Source organism: Bufo gargarizans, chromosome 1 (assembly GCF_014858855.1).
Source record: "Bufo gargarizans isolate SCDJY-AF-19 chromosome 1, ASM1485885v1, whole genome shotgun sequence".
NCBI lineage: Eukaryota > Metazoa > Chordata > Amphibia > Anura > Bufonidae > Bufo > Bufo gargarizans.
The window spans coordinates 80,274,565-80,295,439 of record NC_058080.1 but is presented as its reverse complement, the minus strand read 5'-3'; the positions used below and the strand labels follow the sequence as shown (position 1 = coordinate 80,295,439).

Sequence of the window (20,875 nt, the reverse complement as noted above, 5' to 3'; positions counted from 1 at the left end):
CACGGAGAAAGCCGCCGGACTAAAAAGCCTGACATGCAGTAATTTTAGTCCGGCGGCCTTTCTCCGTGCACCGCCGTGCCCATTGTAGTCAATGGGGACGGAGCGGCGGTCCGCGGGCACGGCGAAATAGCCGCAGGACGGATCCGACATGGTGAACAGCCTGTCGGATCCGTCCTGCCGCAAGTGTGAAAGTACCCTTATTGGTCAGTTAATACATCAGGGACCCCCTGGCATGGGGCCTGGGCATAACTAAGTGCACACTGTGTGATCCATAGGCAGGACTAGGTGGCTGCCCTCATCTACCAGCCCGTCAATACCCCCTTAGGAAATCTCTCATCAGATGTGAGAGCAGCAGCGATCGATCAGCCAGGATTAATGTGCACAGTGGGAGGCCTCCCTTAGGCAAGTGACAAACTGCCCCCCTCATTCTTAGGCAAGTGACAAATTCAGCTCTGCTACATCTACAATGAGCAACTACAACAAATGTAATGCCAAACTGCAGTTCCTCTATGTGATGCCTTGGATAGCTTCCACTGGACCCACAGGCTGTGGGTCCAGTGGAAGCTATCCAAGGCATCACAGTCACATAGAGGAACTGCAGTTTGGCATTACATTTGTTGTAGTTGCTCATTGTAGATGTAGCAGAGCTGAGTTTGTCACTTGCCTAAGATTGAGGAGGGGGGGGGAAGTCAGTCAGTGAGTCACTCGCAGCCAGCCCAGCACCGCTGCACACAGCTTCCTCTATCCCTCCTCAACTGAAGCCGCTCCCCCTCCTTCCCTCCTCAACTGAAGCCGCTCCCCCTCCTTCCCTCCTCAACTGAAGCCGCTCCCCCTCCTTTCCTCCTCAACTGAAGCCGCTCCCCCTCCTTTCCTCCTCAACTGAAGCCGCTCCCCCTCCTTTCCTCCTCAACTGAAGCCGCTCCCCCTCCTTTCCTCCTCAACTGAAGCCGCTCCCCCTCCTTCCCTCCTCAACTGAAGCCGCTCCCCCTCCTTCCCTCCTCAACTGAAGCCGCTCCCCCTCCTTCCCTCCTCACTCGCAGCCAGCCCAGCACCGCTGCACACAGCTTCCTCTTCCCTCCTCAACTGAAGCCGCTCCCCCTCCTTCCCTCCTCACTCGCAGCCAGCCCAGCACCGCTGCACACAGCTTCCTCTTCCCTCCTCAACTGAAGCCGCTCCCCCTCCTTCCCTCCTCACTCGCAGCCAGCCCAGCACCGCTGCACACAGCTTCCTCTTCCCTCCTCAACTGAAGCCGCTCCCCCTCCTTCCCTCCTCAACTGAAGCCGCTCCCCCTCCTTCCCTCCTCAACTGAAGCCGCTCCCCCTCCTTCCCTCCTCAACTGAAGCCGCTCCCCCTCCTTCCCTCCTCAACTGAAGCCGCTCCCTCTCCTTCCCTCCTCAACTGAAGCCGCTCCCCCTCCTTCCCTCCTCACTCGCAGCCAGCCCAGCACCGCTGCACACAGCTTCCTCTTCCCTCCTCAACTGAAGCCGCTCCCCCTCCCTCCTCACTTAGCCTGAGTCACGCAGGGCCTCGCCTCCGCTCCACCCCCTGTGAATCTGATTTAACCGCTTCTCCTCCTGGTCCTTTTGCCCTGAAAGGGAACGGCGTTCCTGCAATGAAAAAAGTGCAGGAACGCCGTTCCCACGCGTTCCCCCTCGACTCGACCCCTGTGTATAACACATCACAGCAATACAAGTAACGCTCCCAATATATAGCGTGAGGAAAGTATCCCGTATTACACATCAATATACCGAGCTATAGTATCCTAATGAAATACATCTACATGACAACTCACAAGTAAGGTCCTGCTTCAATGTATATAGTAATAATAATGACCAAGAAGGGAGGGGAGTCCAACCCCAACTCACCTTAGCTTCTTCTAGGCGTCTTCTCCGACCCTCACCTATCTGACTTTGGTGGCATTTCCTAGCAATACGCCACCAATGTCTGAGGTGAGACAACCCCTTTAAAACCAGTATTTGGAAGCATTTGTCTGATGCATTTAACACAATGGATAAGAACCCAGCATCCCAGCACGTTGCTATCTATGGTTCATCTGGGATATGAGAGGGTTACATGCCTAGTGAAGGGAGGAGGCATTTCATTAAAAGGGAAAGTTTCTTTTACTGGACCATCTTTTGAATTATCCCTTGTCAAGACCTTAACCTCACATACTTATCATATATTTCTCACAACTATGTAAGTGTATTGTGTCAGGGATACTACCTTGTTAATTTGTATTGATTGTCTTCAAAATAAGTGGATAGATACTTAAAGGGAACCTGTCAGCACCAAAATGGACCATAAACCGCCAACCAGTACCTTAAAACTGTTGACATCAGGTTTCTAATGTCTGAGGCGCATGATACCTGTAAAAAAACTTTTATTCCCCCACAGTCATATGCAAATGAGGTTCTTGAAGTCAAGCACACGGCGCCCCCTTCCCGCCCCTTCGCATTTGATTAATGGCCTTTTGAATTCTTTCAGGCGTGATTCCATCCTGAGATTTTTGCGCATGCGCCATCTGGTCTTGTTTCCGGCAGCTGCGCCTTGATCCCTGCCGTAGTGTACTCAGGAAAATCTCTGGATGGAATCACGTGATTCCAAATCTCAGGATGGAATTACGCCTGAAAGAATTCAAAAGTCCATCAATCAAATGCGAAGGGGCGGGAAGGAGGTGGGGTGAACCTGACTTCCAGTGTGAAAGCCGCTGCCCCCTTGACTTCAAGAACCTTATTTGCATACGACCTGCGGGGGAATACAAGTTGTTTTACAGAGATCATGCACCTCGGACATCTTACACAAGAACATCATTAGAAACCTGTCAACAGCTTTAAGGTACTGCTGGCAGTTTATGGTCCATTTAGGTGGTGACAGGTTCCCTTCAAAGAGAACCACCATGAAAATGCAGTATAATCTGCAGGCAGCATGTTATAGAGCAGGAGACGCTGAGCAGATTGATAGCTTTGTGGGAAAAGCTTCAGTAAAACTTGTAATTAATTCATCTACATCTCTGCTCATTCCAGTGATTGCCATCTATCTCTAGATGCACACAGGAGCAGGAAAGGCTGTCAGTCACTGAGTGGGACCGCCCACTGGACTCCTTAGCAAAGAAAGAGCAGGGATGTCAATGTATAAATTTACAAGTTACACTGAATCTTTTCTCGCAAAACTATGCATCAATCTGCTCACCTCCTCCTGCTCTATAACATGCTGCCTGAGCATAGGTCATCGTTATCCTTTGCTGGATAACCCCTTTACGACATCCACATACATGTAAGGCGGATGTTAGGTCTTTAAAGATGGTGCTTGCTCCATTATTCTATACGAATTGCAATCTGATGATTGCAAGTTGGGGTCCAATTGGGAACCTAATAAAAGTAAAAAAAAAAAATTAAAAAGGTATTTAAAAAAATATAATATATACATTCAAATTACCCCCCTTTCCAAAAAATAAAAATAAAAATAAACAATTAGAAAAATAAAATCATGGGCTTTTCCACGTGTGAAAACTCCCGTACTGTTAAAATATAATAAACATACTATACGGTGAATGGCGTAACAGAAAAGAAAAGAAAAAAGGTCATTTCGACATTTTTTCATCACTGGCGTTAAAACATTTTTCCAATTCCACCCCATTTAAATAAATGTACAGCTTCCCTCTACATTGTAAGCCATTTTAAATGGTGACATTCGAAACTACAACTTGTCGTACAAAAAACAAGCCCTCATACGGCTATGTGAATGGAAAAATGATGGCTCCGGGAAGGCAGGTAGCTCGAAATGAAAATGCAAAAATTGCTGCCTCAGGAAGGGGTTAAAGTGAAACTCCGAGCAGATGTTCATAATAAATACAATGGAGCTATTTAGGGTCATATAATACACACCAGGTCCATTCATTCTTTCACTTTGGTCCCCCAAATGGAAGTTTCCGTAGTGCCCTGCACCCTAAGGCCTCTTGCAGACAAGCGTGAGCGGATTAGGTCCGGATGCGTTCAGTGAAAAATGCGCGATTTTGCAAGCAAGTTCATTCTGAGGTCCGTTCAGGGCTCTCACAAGTGGTCCAAAACTGATCAGTTTTGCCCTAATGCATTCTGAATGGAAAAGGATCTGCTCAGAATGCATCAGTTTGCCTCTGATCAGTCTCCATTCCGCTTTGGAGGCGGACAACAAAACGCTGCCTGCAGCATTTTGGTGTCCGCTTGACGAAACTGAGCCAAACGGATCCGTCCTGGCACACAATGTAAGTCAATGGGGACGGATGCGTTTTCGACAGACATAATCTGGCACAATAGAAAACGGATCCGTCCTCCATTGACTTTCAGTGGAGTTCATGACGGATCCGTCTTTGCTATGTTACAGATAATACAAACGGATGCATGCGGTTGTATTATTGTAACGGATCCGTTTTTGCAGATCCATGACGGATCTGCCCAAAACACGAGTGTGAAAGTAGCCTTACATAGCACTTAATGACAGTTCCACCCGATGTGTTTTTCGTTTCAGGACCAGTGTGGTCTGCATGGAGATGTCAGTGCAAACGCTGTGGGTTTTTACATGCGCAAAATAACAGATGCGTCATAAAGATTAATAATACTGAACGTTAGCAGGATCATGTAGTTTTGTCTTTTACAAAAAAAATATAATACATATAATGAGAATTTATACCCCATGTGAAATTCTCTGCTCATTTATGAAAGGGATGTCGTAGATTTCCATTGCTATCAGAGATGCACAGACTATCCACACAGAGGTTTGCTATCAATGATGATGCCTGAATAGCCTTACATCTTCAACTGCACCAGTCATATCTACTGTCAGAAACTGAGACAGCTACAGGGAGAGCATTGCAGCAGAAAGGGCATGCTCCCTGAGCTGTGATAGAGAGAGCTGCAGCAGAAAGGGCATGCTCCCTGAGCTGTGATAGAGAGAGCTGCAGCAGAAAGGGCATGCTCCCTGAGCTGTGATAGAGAGAGCTGCAGCAGAAAGGGCATGCTCCCTGAGCTGTGATAGAGAGAGTTGCATGGGAAAGGACACACACTCTGACCTGTGATAGGGAGATAGCTGCATCGGAAAGGAACCCCCCCCCCCCCCCCCCAGACCTTTGATAGGGAGAGAGCTGCATCGGAAAGGACATGTCCCCTGAGCTGTGACAGGGAGAGAGTTAAATCGGAAAGGATGCGCCCCCTGACCTGTGATAGGGAGAGAGCTGCATCGGAAAGGACATGTCCCCTGACCTGTGATAGGGACAGAGCACGTCCCTAGGCTACCTGCCTGAAATAAATCTAGCAGTGCAGTAGAGCAATGAATGGGGAGATCTCTGGATCCATGTGAGGTACAGGGCTGGTTCTAGCTTTGTTAGAAATAGATTGTCATGTACTATATGATGTCTGATTTTCGTTTTTTCTGTACAGTAATTATGGGATAACCCCCTAAAAAATTCAATGTAACACACACGTCTGCCCCAGCTGTTGTGAGCGTCACCCTTATGATTCACTGCTTCCAAATAACATCTGATCTTCTCATTGCTAATAGGATTATGTGATGCCGATGTAATATGCCTGCTGCACCTCCTTCTTTACCGGTTATTTAGTGCACGAGATAACACGCTGTTCTTCTTTCTTTGGACAGGTATCTCTGTTAGCGTATCGACGTTTAATCTGGTTGCAATATCTCTGGAGAGGTACAGTGCAATTTGTAAGCCCCTACAGTCCCGAGTGTGGCAGACAAAGTCCCATGCTCTGAAAGTCATTGCGGTTACATGGTTCCTTTCATTTACAATCATGTCACCGTACCCAATTTACAGCACACTGGTTCCATTTTCAAAGTACGAAAACACAACCGGACACATGTGTCGTCTCGAGTGGCCCAGTGACCTCACCCAACAATCATGGTAAGAGCAGATACGTAATATCGGGAATAGAAACTGCCTACAAATATTCCAGGTTTAGCCTAGTATCAAACGTTACTTTATGAATCATATTTGCTAGAATTGCTCGTTCATGCACAGTGACCTCTACACACATCACAAGGCATGCCCACACGCGTGTCAACTGAGTCATGTTTCCTGTGTCCAGGTTCTAATGTGAATCTCTAGAACTGTTGTCCACAGCTCTCAGCCGCAGATTTAGGCAAGATGACCATCCCCAGAACCATACACAGAAAATACAATCAGACCATGTAAGGACACAAGTTGGAAGGGTAACAGACTGTTGTCAATTTGGTCATAAAGGTACAACAAGATGAACGGCAAAACGCAGAGATGTAAGGCTACTTTCACACTAGCGTTTTACTGGATCCGGCAGGGATCGGCAAAAAACGCTTCCGTTACTGATAATACAACCGTCTGCATCCGGTTGTATTATCTTTAACATTGCCAAGACAGATCCGTCATGAACTCCATAGAAAGTCAATGGGGGACAGATCAGTTTTCTTTTGTGGCAGAGAAAACGGATCCGTCCCCATTGACTTGCATTGTGGGTCATGACCACAACATGTTGCAGTTTGATCTCTGGTATGGGAACGCAACTAAACGGAACAGAATGCATTTTGGAGCATTCCGTTCTGTTCAGTTCAGTTTTTCCCCATTGACAATAAATGGGGACAAAACTGAATCGTTTTTTTCCGGTATTGAGACCCTATAACGAATCTCAATACCGGAAAACTAAAACGCTAGTGTGAAAGTAGCCTAAGACAAGATGCTCCAGAATTATTATACTCTGGAGCAGGGGAGTCCAACCTGCAGCCCTCAACCTATTAGGGCATGCTGAGAGTTGTAGTTTTGCAGCAGCTGGAGGGCCGCAGGTTGAGCATCCCTGCTCTGGAGAATACAAGTATTTAGTAAAAGAGAAGTATCAGGAGATCTGACCAATCATCTTTAAAGGGATTATCTGGGATTTTGATATTGATGGATTGATATCCCAGGATAGGACATCAATATTAGATCAGTGAGTGTCCGAGTCCCTGCACCACCGCCAATCAGCTGTTTGGGGAGGCCGTGGTGCTCTGTGTTTGTTGATTGTGTAATAATCCAATGAACCTTGTCACCGTAGATTTAGCTCCATGTCTATCCAGTAATATAAAGTAGAAGGTTATTATTGGTATTGAATGTGTTACATTTCCACAATTTTGTGTGATCACATATACAATACATTTGAAAAATCTTAAGACTCTGACTTTTTTTTTTTTACATTTTGTGAAAACGTTAGAATGTTAGAAATCTGTACTAATTCATAGAAAAAGAAAAACTAAAATCTTGCACTGACATAAGTATTCAGGCGCTTTACAGCCCCGAGTCTTCTTGGGTATGATGTCACAAGGTTTTCACACCTTGATATGGGGATGGTCTGCCATTCTTCTCTGCAGATCCTCTCAATCTGTGTCAGGTTGGATAGGGACCACTGGTGGACAGCCATTTTCAGGTCTCTCCAGAGATGTTTGATTAGGTTCAAGTCAGGGCTCTGGCTGGGCCACTCAAGAACATTCACAGAGTTGTCCCTAAGCCACTTGTGTGTTTTCTTGGCTGTGTGCTTAGGTTCATTGTCTTGTTGGAAGGTGAGTCTTCAGCCCAGACCAATCTGAGTCAGGATCTCATTAAGAATATTTCTGTACTTTACTCCATTCAATTGTCCTTCAACTCTGACAAGTCTCCCTGCCCCAACTGCTGAAAAACACCTCCACAGCATGATGCTGCCACCATTGTGCTTCATTGTAGGGATGGTATTGGGTGGTGATGGCAGTGTCTGGTTTCCTCCAGATATGACACTTAGTGATGAGCGGCAGGGGCAATATTTGAACTCGCAATATTTCACGAATATTTCGTAGAATATTCTTCATATATTCAAGAATTCGCGAATTCGAGATTATTTTCTTGATCGTGAAAAATAGGCAATGTAATATTCGTGTAATGCGCTCGAATTACAGGGGTCACTATAGCTACATTTTTCAAGCTGCTAGAAGTTTCCTGAGACTGGAGAACAGTGATGGCCAGTTCTCAGTTTTCTCCCACGAACACATGCAAGCTGCCATCTTAACTCACAAGTCTGGCGATGCACAGGTAAGTCCTTACCTGTACCTGTACGCGAGCCGGTCTGAAATGAAATGCAGTCACCGGGAGCAGGCAGTTCCGAAAACAGCCTCCCGGGACCTTCATTGGGCTGTTCTCGGAACTGCCTGCATCCGGAGACCGCATTCTATTTCAGACCTGCTCGCGCACAGGCACAGGTAAGGACTTACTTGTGCATCGCCGGACTTGTGAGTTAAGATGGCAGCTCGCATGTGTTCGCGGGCAAACACGGAGAACTGGCCATCACTGCTGGAGAAAATGTTTGGCATGGCAGAACATCACAATAGCCAATACATTTGCGATTGCGAAATCTGCACCAATGATGCAAATATTTTGGCGCAATACGTGCAACTTCACATTTTAACAGGTCTGACTACTTATTAGTTATTGTTGTGAACTTGTGACATCACAGCACTATGTAAGTAGCATGTATGTATGGACAGCAGAACCTATCAGCTACACTATATGAGGATATAACCTACACTGACTATCTCCCACTATCTGTATTATATATATAAGCTAACTAACTAACTATCTAATGTAATGACACAGGAAAGCACAGAGCACAGCAAGGACACTGCTCTCTCTCTCAGATCTTCAAAATACTGCATACAAGGGCTGCTGGGGAGGTTCTTATATAGTAAGGGGTCGGCAACCTTCCTATTGGTTGCTAGAGATGTTGCTAAGCTCGGACAAAGACATTGCAGCCTTCTCATTGGCCCACAAACAAGAAGGGAGGTTACTGTTGAAAAAAAAAAACTAGAATAATTGAAATTACAAATATATCACTATATTCTAAATATTCGCAAATTAACTGCCGATATTCACGATTAATATTCGCTATTCGAATATTCTAGCCCAACACTAATGACACTAAGAATTGAGGACAGAAAGTTAAATTTTAGTTTTAGACCAGAGAATCTTGTTTCTGACAGTCTGAGAGTCCCTTAGGGGCTTTTTTTTTTCAAACTCCAGGCAGGCTTTTGTGTGTCTTTTACTGAAGAGAGGCTTATTTATGGCCATTCTGGCATAAAGCCCAGATTGATGGAGTCCCGAAGTGGTGGTCGACCTTCTGGAAATTTTTCCCATCTGCACACAGGATCGTTGGAACTCAGCCAGAGTAATCAATGGGTTCTTGTTCACCTCTCTTACCAAGGCCCTTCTCCCCGATTGCTTAGTTTGGTGGGGCAGCCAGCTCTAGGAAGAATCCTGGTTGTTCCAAACTCCTTCTATTTAAGAATTCAATTTAAGAATGGAGACTACTGTGCTCATGAAAACTTTCAGTGCAGCAGAACATTATTTGCACCCTTCTCTAGATCTGTGTCTCCACACAACCCTGTCTTTGAGATCTACAGGCAGTTCTTATGTATTGTCAGCTGTGAGACCTTATATAGATAGCGGTGTCTTTCCAAAGCATGTCCAGTCAACTGAATTTACCACAGGTGGACTCTGATCAAGATGTAGAAACATCTCAAACATGATCAAGAGAAATGGGAGGGCCCCAGAGCTACATTTCAAGTGTCATACCAAAGGGCTTGAATACTTATGTCCATGCAAAATGTCCATTTTTCCTTTTTAATACATTTGCAAACATTTCTAAAACTCTGTTTTTACTTTTCCATTATGGGATATTGAGGGTAGATTGATGGGAAAATTTTTTTTATTTTTTTTATTTTAGCACAAAGCCACTACAGAGCAAAATGTAAAAAATTTGAAGGATCGGAAGATTTTCAAATGCATTGTATTATTGTATGTATAATGTCACGGTCCAATGTTATATACGGTTATATTTCAATTCTAAACTATTCAGATGCAGTGTGACTGTTTCTTGTCTTTATGATTTTAGGTATATTTTTCTTCTGTTAATTCTCTTCCTTGTTCCTGGAATCGTTATGACTATTGCATACGCCTTAATATCCATGGAACTGTACAGAGGAATCCAATTTGATGCAAATCAGAAAAAAGGTAACCGGGTCTTCATAGTAATGCTGTGCTGTATGTTTAACCCCTTAAGCCACCATGATGTACCTGTAGACTGTACAGCAATCAGCCCCACTGGATCTTCAAGATCCAAGTGGAACTCGATAAAAAAAAAAAAAAAGTGTAAAAATTAAAATGTAAATAAAAATAAATTGCCCTTTCCCATATCCACTCATTTATAATTGATAAAAAAATTGAAAACAAAAATACATAGAAAATCGTGGGGTGTATTTTCTCCTGTTATGCCTTGGTAAAATGAAAAATTTGGGAATATTGGAAATAAAATGTAATTTTTCATTTTCACAACCAAGTAAGTGTTTTTAAATTCTATGAAATTCTTGTTGGGTCAAAACACTCACTGCACCCCTTGACCAATTTCCTTGAGGGGGTGTAGTTTCCAAAATGGGGTAAATTTTTTTGGGTATGCTTTCTAGGGGTATCTCAGGGTCTCATCAAATGCGACATGGCACCCGAAAACCATTCCAGCAAAATCTGCCCTCCAAAACCAATATTGCGCACCTTTTGTTCTGAGCCCTGCCGTGTGCCCATGAAGAGATTTACGATCACATATGGAATGTTTCTGTAAACTGCATAACCAGGGTAATAAATATTGAAGTCTGTTTTGCTGTTAACCCCTGCTGCGTTACAGGAAAAATGGATTAAAATGGATTCACCTCCATTTTGCTTTAATTCCTGTGGAACACAGGTGACTATGGGTGGCTTCTGCTATGTAAGCCCCTAAAAGTCACTTCAGAACTGAATTGGTCCTTAAAAACACAGTATTGAAAATGTTCTTGAAAATTTCAAAAATTGTTTCTAAAATTCTAAGCCTTCTAACATCCTAAAAAAAAAATATTAATTTACAAATATGGGAGATGTTAATAACTATTTTGCAAGGAATCATCATTTGTCTCAAAATCTGAGAAATTCAAATTTTGAAAACTGCAAACTTTGCAAATTTTCAGTAAATTTGGGATTTTTGTATACATAAAAGTAAAACATATCAACTCAAAGTCACCACAAATATGAAGTAAAATGTGTCATGAGAAAATCTTAGAATCGCTTGGATCAGTGAAAGCTTTTCCAGTTATTACCAGATAAAGTAACACATATCAGATTTGAAAAATGGGGCTTCGGCATTTGGTCCAAGCTGGCTTTTGCTGGAAGGGGTTAAGCTACCTTCCCAGGTGTTTTTATTTCCAGTGTGGACTATCCTGGTCCATTTTCACCATGTAAACCAGTCACTCTGGTTTGTTTCCATCCTATATGTAGCACTTCCTGCACCTGTATCCAACCAAACCCATGATGCACTTTTCCTTTCTCTGCCACAGCCCCAGCAATGCCCATAACAACGCCCAGCTAGTATATAGCTCCTCTCACACAGCTAGTTATATAGGCACTCCACTATCACTGCACTTTACTACACCTAGCTAGTTCATAGCCCCTGCAGCCCAGATAGTTACATAGACACTTCCCTATCACTGCCCCACCCATAGACATAACATCACAGGAAATAAGAAAAAGCTACATGGACATGGTCATGTGACCACAGCCCAGAACGGCAGGTCAAAGAAATACATAAAAAAAAATTACAGCTACCTTCATACATTATTACAAACCGGATTCCAAAAAAGTTGGGACACTATACAAATCGTGAATAAAAACTGAATGCAATGATGTGGAGGTGCCAACTTCTAATATTTTATTCAGAATAGAACATAAATCACGGAACAAAGTTTAAACTGAGAAAATGTACCATTTTAAGGGAAAGAATATGTTGAATCAGAATTTCATGGAGTCAACAAATCCCCAAAAAGTTGGGACAAGGCCATTTTCACCACTGTGTGGCATCTCCCCTTCTTCTTACAACACTCAACAGACGTCTGGGGACCGAGGAGACCAGTTTCTCAAGTTTAGAAATAGGAATGCTCTCCCATTCTTGTCTAATACAGGCCTCTAACTGTTCAATCGTCTTGGGCCTTCTTTGTTGCACCTTCCTCTTTATGATGCGCCAAATGTTCTCTATAGGTGAAAGATCTGGACTGCACACTGGCCATTTCAGTACCCGGATCCTTCTCCTACGCAGCCATGATGTTGTGATTGATGCAGAATGTGGTCTGGCATTATCTTGTTGAAAAATGCAGGGTCTTCCCTGAAAGAGATGACGTCTGGATGGGAGCATATGTTGTTCTAGAACCTGAATATATTTTTCTGCATTGATGGTGCCTTTCCAGACATGCAAGCTGCCCATGCCACACACACTCATGCAACCCCATACCATCAGAGATGCAGGCTTCTGAACTGAGCGTTGATAACAACTTGGGTTGTCCTTGTCCTCTTTGGTCCGGATGACATGGCGTCCCAGATTTCCAAAAAGAACTTTGACTCATCTGACCACAGAACAGTCTTCCATTTTGACACACTCCATTTTAAATGATCCCTGGCCCAGTGAAAACGCCTGAGCCTTGTGGATCTTGCTTAGAAATGGCTTCTTCTTTGCACTGTAGAGTTTCAGCTGGCAACGGCGGATGGCACGGTGGATTGTGTTCACTGACAATGGTTTCTGGAAGTATTCCTGAGCCCATTCTGTGATTTCCTTTACAGTAGCATTCCTGTTTGTGGTGCAGTGTCGTTTAAGGGCCCGGAGATCACGAGCATCCAGTATGGTTTTACGGCCTTGACCCTTACGCACAGAGATTGTTCCAGATTCTCTGAATCTTCGGATGATGTTATGCACAGTTGATAATGATAGATGCAAAGTCTTTGCAATTTTTCGCTGGGTAACACCTTTCTGATATTGCTCCACTATCTTTCTGCGCAACATTGTGGGAATTGGTGATCCTCTACCCATCTTGGCTTCTGAGAGACACTGCCACTCTGAGAAGCTCTTTTTATACCCAATCATGTTGCCAATTGACCTAATTAGTGTTAATTGGTCTTCCAGCTCTTCGTTATGCTCAAATTTACTTTTTCCTGCCTCTTATTGCCATTTGTCCCAACTTTTTGGGGATTTGTTGACACCGTGAAAATTTGAATCAACGTATTTTGCCTTTAAAATGATACATTTACTAGGATTAAACGTTTGATCTGTCATCTACGTTCTATTACAAATAAAATATTGACATTTGCCATCTTCACATCATTGCATTCAATTTTTATTCACAATTTGTTTAGTGTCCCAACTTTTTGGGAATCTGGTTTGTATTTTAAAGGATATTAATGCAAATCAGAATACCTCTCTAATGCCACCTTGCTCCTGATTCTGATCTCGCTGTGATGGGAGTAGTTGGTATTTTTTCATAAACAATGAAATCAGTGAGTAATAGGTCGAAATTGTAGTAATTCAGACCATTAAGTGATCAGACACTGCACAAAACCAAGCCAACAAAATAATATCCTTCACTAAAAATTCCATGATGCTTAGACTTAAAATTTCAAGAACAACTGAACCCTATTAGAGTTTTGTGTAGGTCATGTTGTTCCTTATATCTCATTACTGCCATTCAGTTTGTGTTGCAGACGTTGTTAGGTAACTCAACAAGCAGATGTCCGGATGTCTGTGCTTCTGCTAAGTTCACATTATTTTGTTGTCTGCATGAATTTATAGTATTTATTATTGTGTTGTTTTTCCCTCCTTTTTGGCCTCCTCTGTGCAGAAAGGACAAGCAGTATAAGCAGCAATCAGTTCGAAAATGGAGATGGCTGTTATCTCCAGAAGACAAAAAAGAAGAAAAAAGTAGAAATGCGTCAGCTGTCTTCAGTCCACAGCAGCACTAAGATCGAAAGAGTTCGCAGCAACAGCTCAGCTGCCAACTTAATGGCGAAGAAAAGAGTTATCCGCATGTTGATCGTCATTGTCATCCTGTTCTTCATCTGCTGGACTCCTATTTTTAGTGTCAATGCCTGGAGAGCCTTTGATGCCAACACTGCAGGAAGACTCCTGTCTGGGGCACCCATCTCTTTTATCCACCTGCTCTCCTACACCTCGGCTTGTGTCAATCCAATTATTTATTGCTTTATGAACAAGCGATTTCGGCTTGGATTCCTAGCTACCTTCAACTGTTGCCCAGCAAGAGATGTGCAAAACCAAGGGATGGTTCCTGGAGTAGGAGAAGAAGATGGAAGAACCACTGGGGCTTCATTATCCAGGTACACCTATACCAACATAAGCCTCTCTGCTACTGCCACTGCCCCAACATGAGCAAGTGATAGGCTCTTACTAGAAAAAGTCCTGAGGGGCATTTAGAAACATTGGACAAGTCGGTCACGGCATTATATTGGAAGGACCTCTATACCGCACTGTGGATTATAAATGAACCATATTAATAAGAATATTATGAAGCCAGATTACCTTTTCTAGATCAATCATAGTACAGTGTACAGTTGTTATATTGTCATTCATTAGCCAGCAGATCTGAATTCAGTTCAAGTCTGTCGTATAGTTGTATAGATTCCAACATATGTGCCATGGGCAAACCCTCACATAGGGCTGATATCAGTTACTTGTGAAGACTGTTTGTTCTACGAGCATCACTGTATAGATAGAATACTCTTGACTGTCAGGAACATGGATTCATGTCTGAGTAGCTCCACCCATGCAAGCATGTTCTTGTAAAATAGCAGGACTTTGTGTCGTATCTCATTAATGTAATGTAATAAACATTTGTTTGCACTCCAGATAATATTGGAAAAAAGTTACTCTCTTTTTGGATGCAGCCAATGCCTTCGATTCGGATCAAGTGGGAATTCTTTTGGGACGTGTTAAAATGTATGGGGGTTTAGACCAACACGTTTAAGTTGGGGTAGGTTACTATATAATGGACCAAAAGAAGGTTGTTTATTAGGAGGATGAAAGGAGGACTAGACCATGATGACTTAATTGTGAATAAAAGATTTGGGGATAATAAAATGGTGGCTATAGATAAATGGGCAGAAGACTTGGGAGGGAGAGATCAGTCTCAGTGGGGCCACATCTTCTTGATTATAGCAAACACTTCTTTCAATGTTTCGTATCACTTAACTATAAGGATGATCAAGAATAATATTCTCCATATAGGCCGTCAAACACTTACAAGAATAGAGATCCATAATGCCCGAAATGTGGAGAGGCAGTTGGAAATTCTCTGCATGTGTTATGGGTTTGTCTGTTAATAAACAGTGAAATTATAGCATGTATTGATAAAAGGAATATTCCTTTGGAGAAGGTGTAGTTCAAGTAAATAGAGGAGTTAAACAATTAGTAATAACTAAGGCAATGTGGTACATATGGATGTGACACTGCGTCCTTGTGGAGTGAAGTGAGCTGCAGTACCAGACATAACCACAACTGTTTATAGGGCGCTATACCTGGACCCCTGGGAACCCACAAGGACCATACATTAATGGTCTGTACCAGTGATTTCCAACCTTATTACCACAAGGGAACACCTGAAAAATATTTTCTCTCCCGAGGAACTCTTAATGCCATCCCTGTCTCAATGAAGCTTGGTGCAGAGTTGGGTAAAGCTTTCCATAATTCTTCATAGTGTGGCTCAAAAAAATGTCCAGCTTTGCAAAGCATCTTCAAGCAGGATAAAATCAGCTTGCTTTCCCTACTTTAAAAGTGACAGGTCTTGTATCTGAGGTCTGGTGAACTACTCATCAGGGCTCAGGGACCCCCGCGGTACCCGGAACCCTCGGTTGGGAGAACACTGGCCTATAGTAAGAATCGACCATCAGTTTAAAGTCAAGGACAACCATTTTACTTAGCCGTCAAATTTTCATGGTGCAATTTCGACTTGTTGGTCTGTGAAGGTGGAGCATTTGTAGGGATGGATGGTGTTAGGTCTTTCTCGGTGGGGTTAGATTGGGCTTCTGACTTCAGTTCTGAAGTATGAGCTATTGAAATATTGCCATACTGTTATCAAGCCCCATAAGCCTACAGAATTGTGCTCTGTGGTGATATACAAAGGGAACTGCATGCGTCAAAGTCAACCACTGCTTTGTATCCTACATGTAACCGTGAGTAGCCCCTGTAAATGGTCTAAAATAACAAAGCAGCCATACTTTCTCGTTTTCTTTCCGATCGCTTCCAGAGATGAGCTCTCGTTCTCCCCACTGCAGTTTGTTTCCTGGTCGCAGGGGTGACATTTCGTGCACACAGGTCACTGCTGCAGCCAATAACTGGCCTCAGCAGTAACGTCTCGTATACTGCTGAGGTCAGTAATTGACTGCAGTTGTGACCTACAGTATGTGCACAGAACGTCACTTCTGCAGCCAGGATGACGTCAGCAGCCGAGAGGAAGAGAGCTCAGCACTGGAAGAAGCAGAGAAGAAAATGGATACATTTTTATTTTTCGTTACATAATTCACAGTATGGCCAATTAAATATCCATTCTTTCTTCATTTTATTTTGTCCCTCGGCTTTTTCCTTTTTAGAGACATGGTACAACAAAAGGGGACGTGAAATACCTGTGACTGAAATACTATATACTATATTTTGTATGTATCTTAACAGCTAGCATATACAGGGTAAGGCAAAAGTCGGGACACCCCCTTTTAACTGCTGTAATTTGTAGAACATTAATTAAAGTATTAAATGGGGAGGGAGGCTACTTTATTTTGTGGAAGAAACTTTTTGGCCACTATTTTGAAATTTGTCATAAATGTCCAAAGACGTTAAGTCTGGCGACCTTGGGGGCCATTCCATCAGACCTCTACAACCAATCCAGTGCCCAGGGAATTGCACATCCAGCCATCTGCCCAGACAATATATATCGCTCACCTGAAATGGCGAGTCCTACAGTGCTGTGCAGAAGTATCACCTGTGGTTCTTCAGCGTGTTAACGAAGAATGGTGGACACGTCCTATAAAGTACTTTAGTACCTTGCTTAACTCCTAAACTGACACCTCCAGTGTTTCTGAGTAAATTCTAGCTAAGCCTCATATCACATAGATCCTTTCCCATTGGAAAAACCTGAGATCAATTCAATATGACAAATTTTAAAATGTTAATGTTTCCTCCACCAAATAATTCAGCTAGTACTTTTACACAATGCAAGTCAATTTTCCACAAATTACACCAGTTAACCCCTTCCCGACCTTTAAAGATGGCACCCACTCGCAAGCGTGATGGGCGCCATAGCTGCCAGGTGCCGGCTGTTTTAAACAGCAGACACCTGGGCCTAATGTCTGGGACCGGCTGTAATGCCGATTGTGTACTTTTAAGCCCTTCGATGCTGTGGTCGAATGTGACCCCCGCGCGCTTTCAGGTGTGCCTTGGGGAGCCGGATGCAGTGTGCAGCAACCTCTGTCCTCCTGAGTAACAAGAGCCTGCCGCACATTAGTCCCTATATATATATATATATAATCCCTATATCTCAGCAGTCATCTCATTATCATCGCAGGCAGGATGGTACATTATTTTCTGATCTCCCCCCCCTCAACTTATTTCAGATTGTGCCCCCTTGTTCTCATAATCAGTTTCCTATTAAAAACTCTCCCCCCCCTAAAAATTACTTAACCCTTTAACATATTTAAAGGTTTCAATTATGTCCTTTCTTGCCCTTCTTTCCTCAAGGCTTCACAGGTCATGGCCCTGATTTATCAAGACCAGCGTGTGCTAAACCAGTCTTGAAAGGGCCAGGGTCACCAGAGGAGGCATTTCATTCATGTCGAAAAGCAGACCTCGTCATAAATTAAATGAGTCCTCCAGAAGGCCGTGCGGCAGACTGATTTCAGTCATTATTTATGTCAGTTTCTGGCGTAAATGATAAATGTGTTTGGGCAGATGGCCCCCACCACTCCACACACCCTTTTTAGAAGACATTTAGGGTGGTGTAAAAATGCTAGTTGCGATAAAAAAAAAAAATCACAATAGTATTTAAATAGCCACAAAACCTGATTTTACAACTTTCTAATGCCAAAAGACTGGCGTGGGGGGAATGATAAATTTGCCCTAAGGCCCCTTTCACACGAGCGAGTATTCAGCGTGGGTGCAATGCGTGATGCGAATGCACTGAATCCGGGCCCATTCATTTGAATAGGTCTATGTACATGAGCGGTTTTTCACGCATCACTTGTGCGTTGCGTGAAAATCGCAGCATGTTCTATACTTTGCGTTTTTCATGCAATGCTGGCCCCATAGAAGTGAATAGGGCTGCGTGAAAATCACTTCCGTGAGCAAGTGCAGATGTGATGCGTTTTTCACGGATGGTTGCTAAGAGATGTTGTTTGTAAATATTAATTTTTTTATCACGTGAGTGAAAAACTAACGCAATCGCAGACAAAACTGACTGAACTTACTTGCAAAATCGTGCATTTTTAACTGAACGCATCCGGACCTAATCCGTATCACTCATCTGCAAGGGGCCTAAGGCCCTCCCGCAGCGAGTCCGCAACGCAGCACCCGGCCTGACCTCCCAGCACTGACGGGATTCACATAGCATCATAAATCAATATAATGCTATGTAACCCTTACAGTTCTGGAATGTATTGGAATGACACTGGGACCATTATGCCAGTGTTATCCAATACATTCCAGAACTGTAAGGGTTTCATAGCATCATAAATCAATATAATGCTATGTGACCCCCCAGGCAGTGCTAGGAGGTCAGGCCGGGAGCTGCGTTGCGGACTCGCTGCGGGAGGAAAGCTAGTCTGCAAGGGGCCTAAGTCTTTCTCGAGATGATTATGTCTCTGGGCCAGCACAGAGTAACTCATCTGTCCATCAGGAAAGCTTTAACCTCAGTTCTTTAGCACAATAAAATAAAGCAACTCAAACAGAGTAAAACCATTGCTGACAAAACCTTCAAGAAGTAAATGTAGTAATGGTGTGCTTTCAGATATCTGCCAAACAGCGACGTCCACCCGGATGATGAGGGTGCTTTTATCTGCTTGAACTCAGTGCAACATGCTGGCACATTGAAGAAGCCTGCATAATGAATGGCTGCTGAGAAATTTGTCAGCTACAAGCTTTGTGCTCCGTTTTGGCATCTGTTAAAGAGAACTTATCACCACATTTCATTCCCTGTTTAGACATAAACTTGCCTGGATTTTCTGATGTTCCTTGTGTCCTAGGGAGCCTATTTAGGAAATCATCAGTTTTGTTTAGTTAACTCTATTATTACCACTTTTCGCTGCTTCGTCAAATTAATGGGTTTGCAGCTGTAGGGGCTATGGCATAGTATCGGGTTAGGACAGACAGTCAGATAGATAGATAGATAGATCCACATTTTTCACGTTGCACCCACAAACTTAACTTAAAAATCTGAAAAGTACGGCGTGCATTTGTATTCAGCCCCTGTACTCTGATAACCCTAAATAAAATCCAGTGTGACCAATTGACTAAATAAGTAAATAGAGTCCACCTGTGTGTAATGTAATCAGTATAACTACAGCTATTCTGTGAAGGCCTCAGGAGGTTTGTTAGTGACCATTAGTGATCAAACAAAATCATGAAAACCAAGGAACACAGCAGACAGGTCAGGGATAAAGTTGTGGAGAAGTGTAAAGCGGGGTTAGGTTATAAAAAAAATAAATATCTCAAGCTCTGAACATCTCATGGAACATAGTTCATTCAATCCATCATCCAAAAATGGCAGGAGTATGGCACAACTGCAAACCTACCAAGACACGGCCATCCAGCTAAACTGACAAGTCCATGAAAAAGAGCACTAATTAGAAAATCAGCCAAGAGGCCCTTGGTCACTCTTGAGGAGCTGCAGAGATCCACATCTCAGGTGGGAGAATCTGTCCACAGAACAACTATTAGTTGTGAACTCCACAAATCTGGCGTTTATGGAAAAGTGGCATTTTTGAAAGCAAGCCATAAGAAGTTCCGTTTGCATTTTGGCACAAGCCAAAATGCAAAATGCTATGTGTGGTAGAAAACTAATACTGCACATAACCCTGAAAATCCAATCTGAATGAGCTTGAGCTATTTTGCAAGGAAAAACGGGGAAACATTTCAGGCTTTAAATGTTCAATGCTGGTAGAGACATCCCCCAAAAGACTTGCAGGTGTAATTGCAGCAAAAGGTGGTCCTACAAAGTATTAACTCAGGGGGACTGAATACAAATGCATGCCACACTTTCCAGATTTGTATTTATTACAAATTTTGCAAAACCATGCTTCATTTTCTTATCACACATCCTTGCTACTTTGTGTTGGTCTATTACATAAAATCCCAATAAAATACATTTAAGTTTGTGGGTGTAACGTGAAAAAAATGTGGAAATGTCCCAGGGGTACGAATACTTTTTCAAGACACTGTAGATAGATAGATACTTATTAGATATAGATAAACAGAAAGAGTCCGTCAGGCTGTTCCGTCGGGTGAACAGCCTGTCGGATCCGTCCTGCCGCTAGTTCACATGTGCCCCCGGACTGCCGCTCCGTCCCCATTGACTATAATGGGGCAGGGGCGGAGTTTCGGCGGCAGCATGGCAGAGCACGGCGAGAGGCAGCCAGACTAAAAGTACTGCATGTCGTACTTCTAGTCCGGCTGCCTCTCGCCGTGCGCTGCCGCCGGAACTCCACCCCCGCCCATTATAGTCAATGGGGACGGAGCGGCAGTCCGGGGACACACGTGTACTAGTGGAAAGACGGATCCGACAGGCTGTTCACCCGCCGGAACAGCCTGCCGGACTCCCCTGCCGCTAATGTGAAAGTACCCTTAGATGAGACAAACATATAAGACAGACAGATAGATTTAAAAAAAAACTTTAACAACAAGCAGCACTCTGTGAATAATCAAAACAAAATCCCCCAAAGAACCCCAGACTCAGGATCCACATCATAGCAAAGGAAAAAATAGAAGCAGCACTCCAGTAAAAGATAAAACAGGGCACTTTA

General features: G+C 43.4%; 1 protein-coding gene across 1 annotated transcript in view; it reads left to right on the top strand.

Moving 5' to 3' along the window:
• Window positions 1-14,554, top strand: part of CCKAR (cholecystokinin A receptor) — a 72,910-nt gene extending 58,356 nt beyond the window's left edge. Inside the window, exons 3-5 of the mRNA XM_044284727.1 lie at window positions 5,629-5,890; window positions 9,909-10,027; window positions 13,699-14,554. Of these exons, the coding sequence (XP_044140662.1) occupies window positions 5,629-5,890; window positions 9,909-10,027; window positions 13,699-14,243 (926 nt within the window). The 3' untranslated portion in view covers window positions 14,244-14,554. The remainder of the gene's footprint in view (window positions 1-5,628; window positions 5,891-9,908; window positions 10,028-13,698) is intronic.
• The last annotated feature ends 6,321 nt before the right edge of the window (window positions 14,555-20,875 follow it).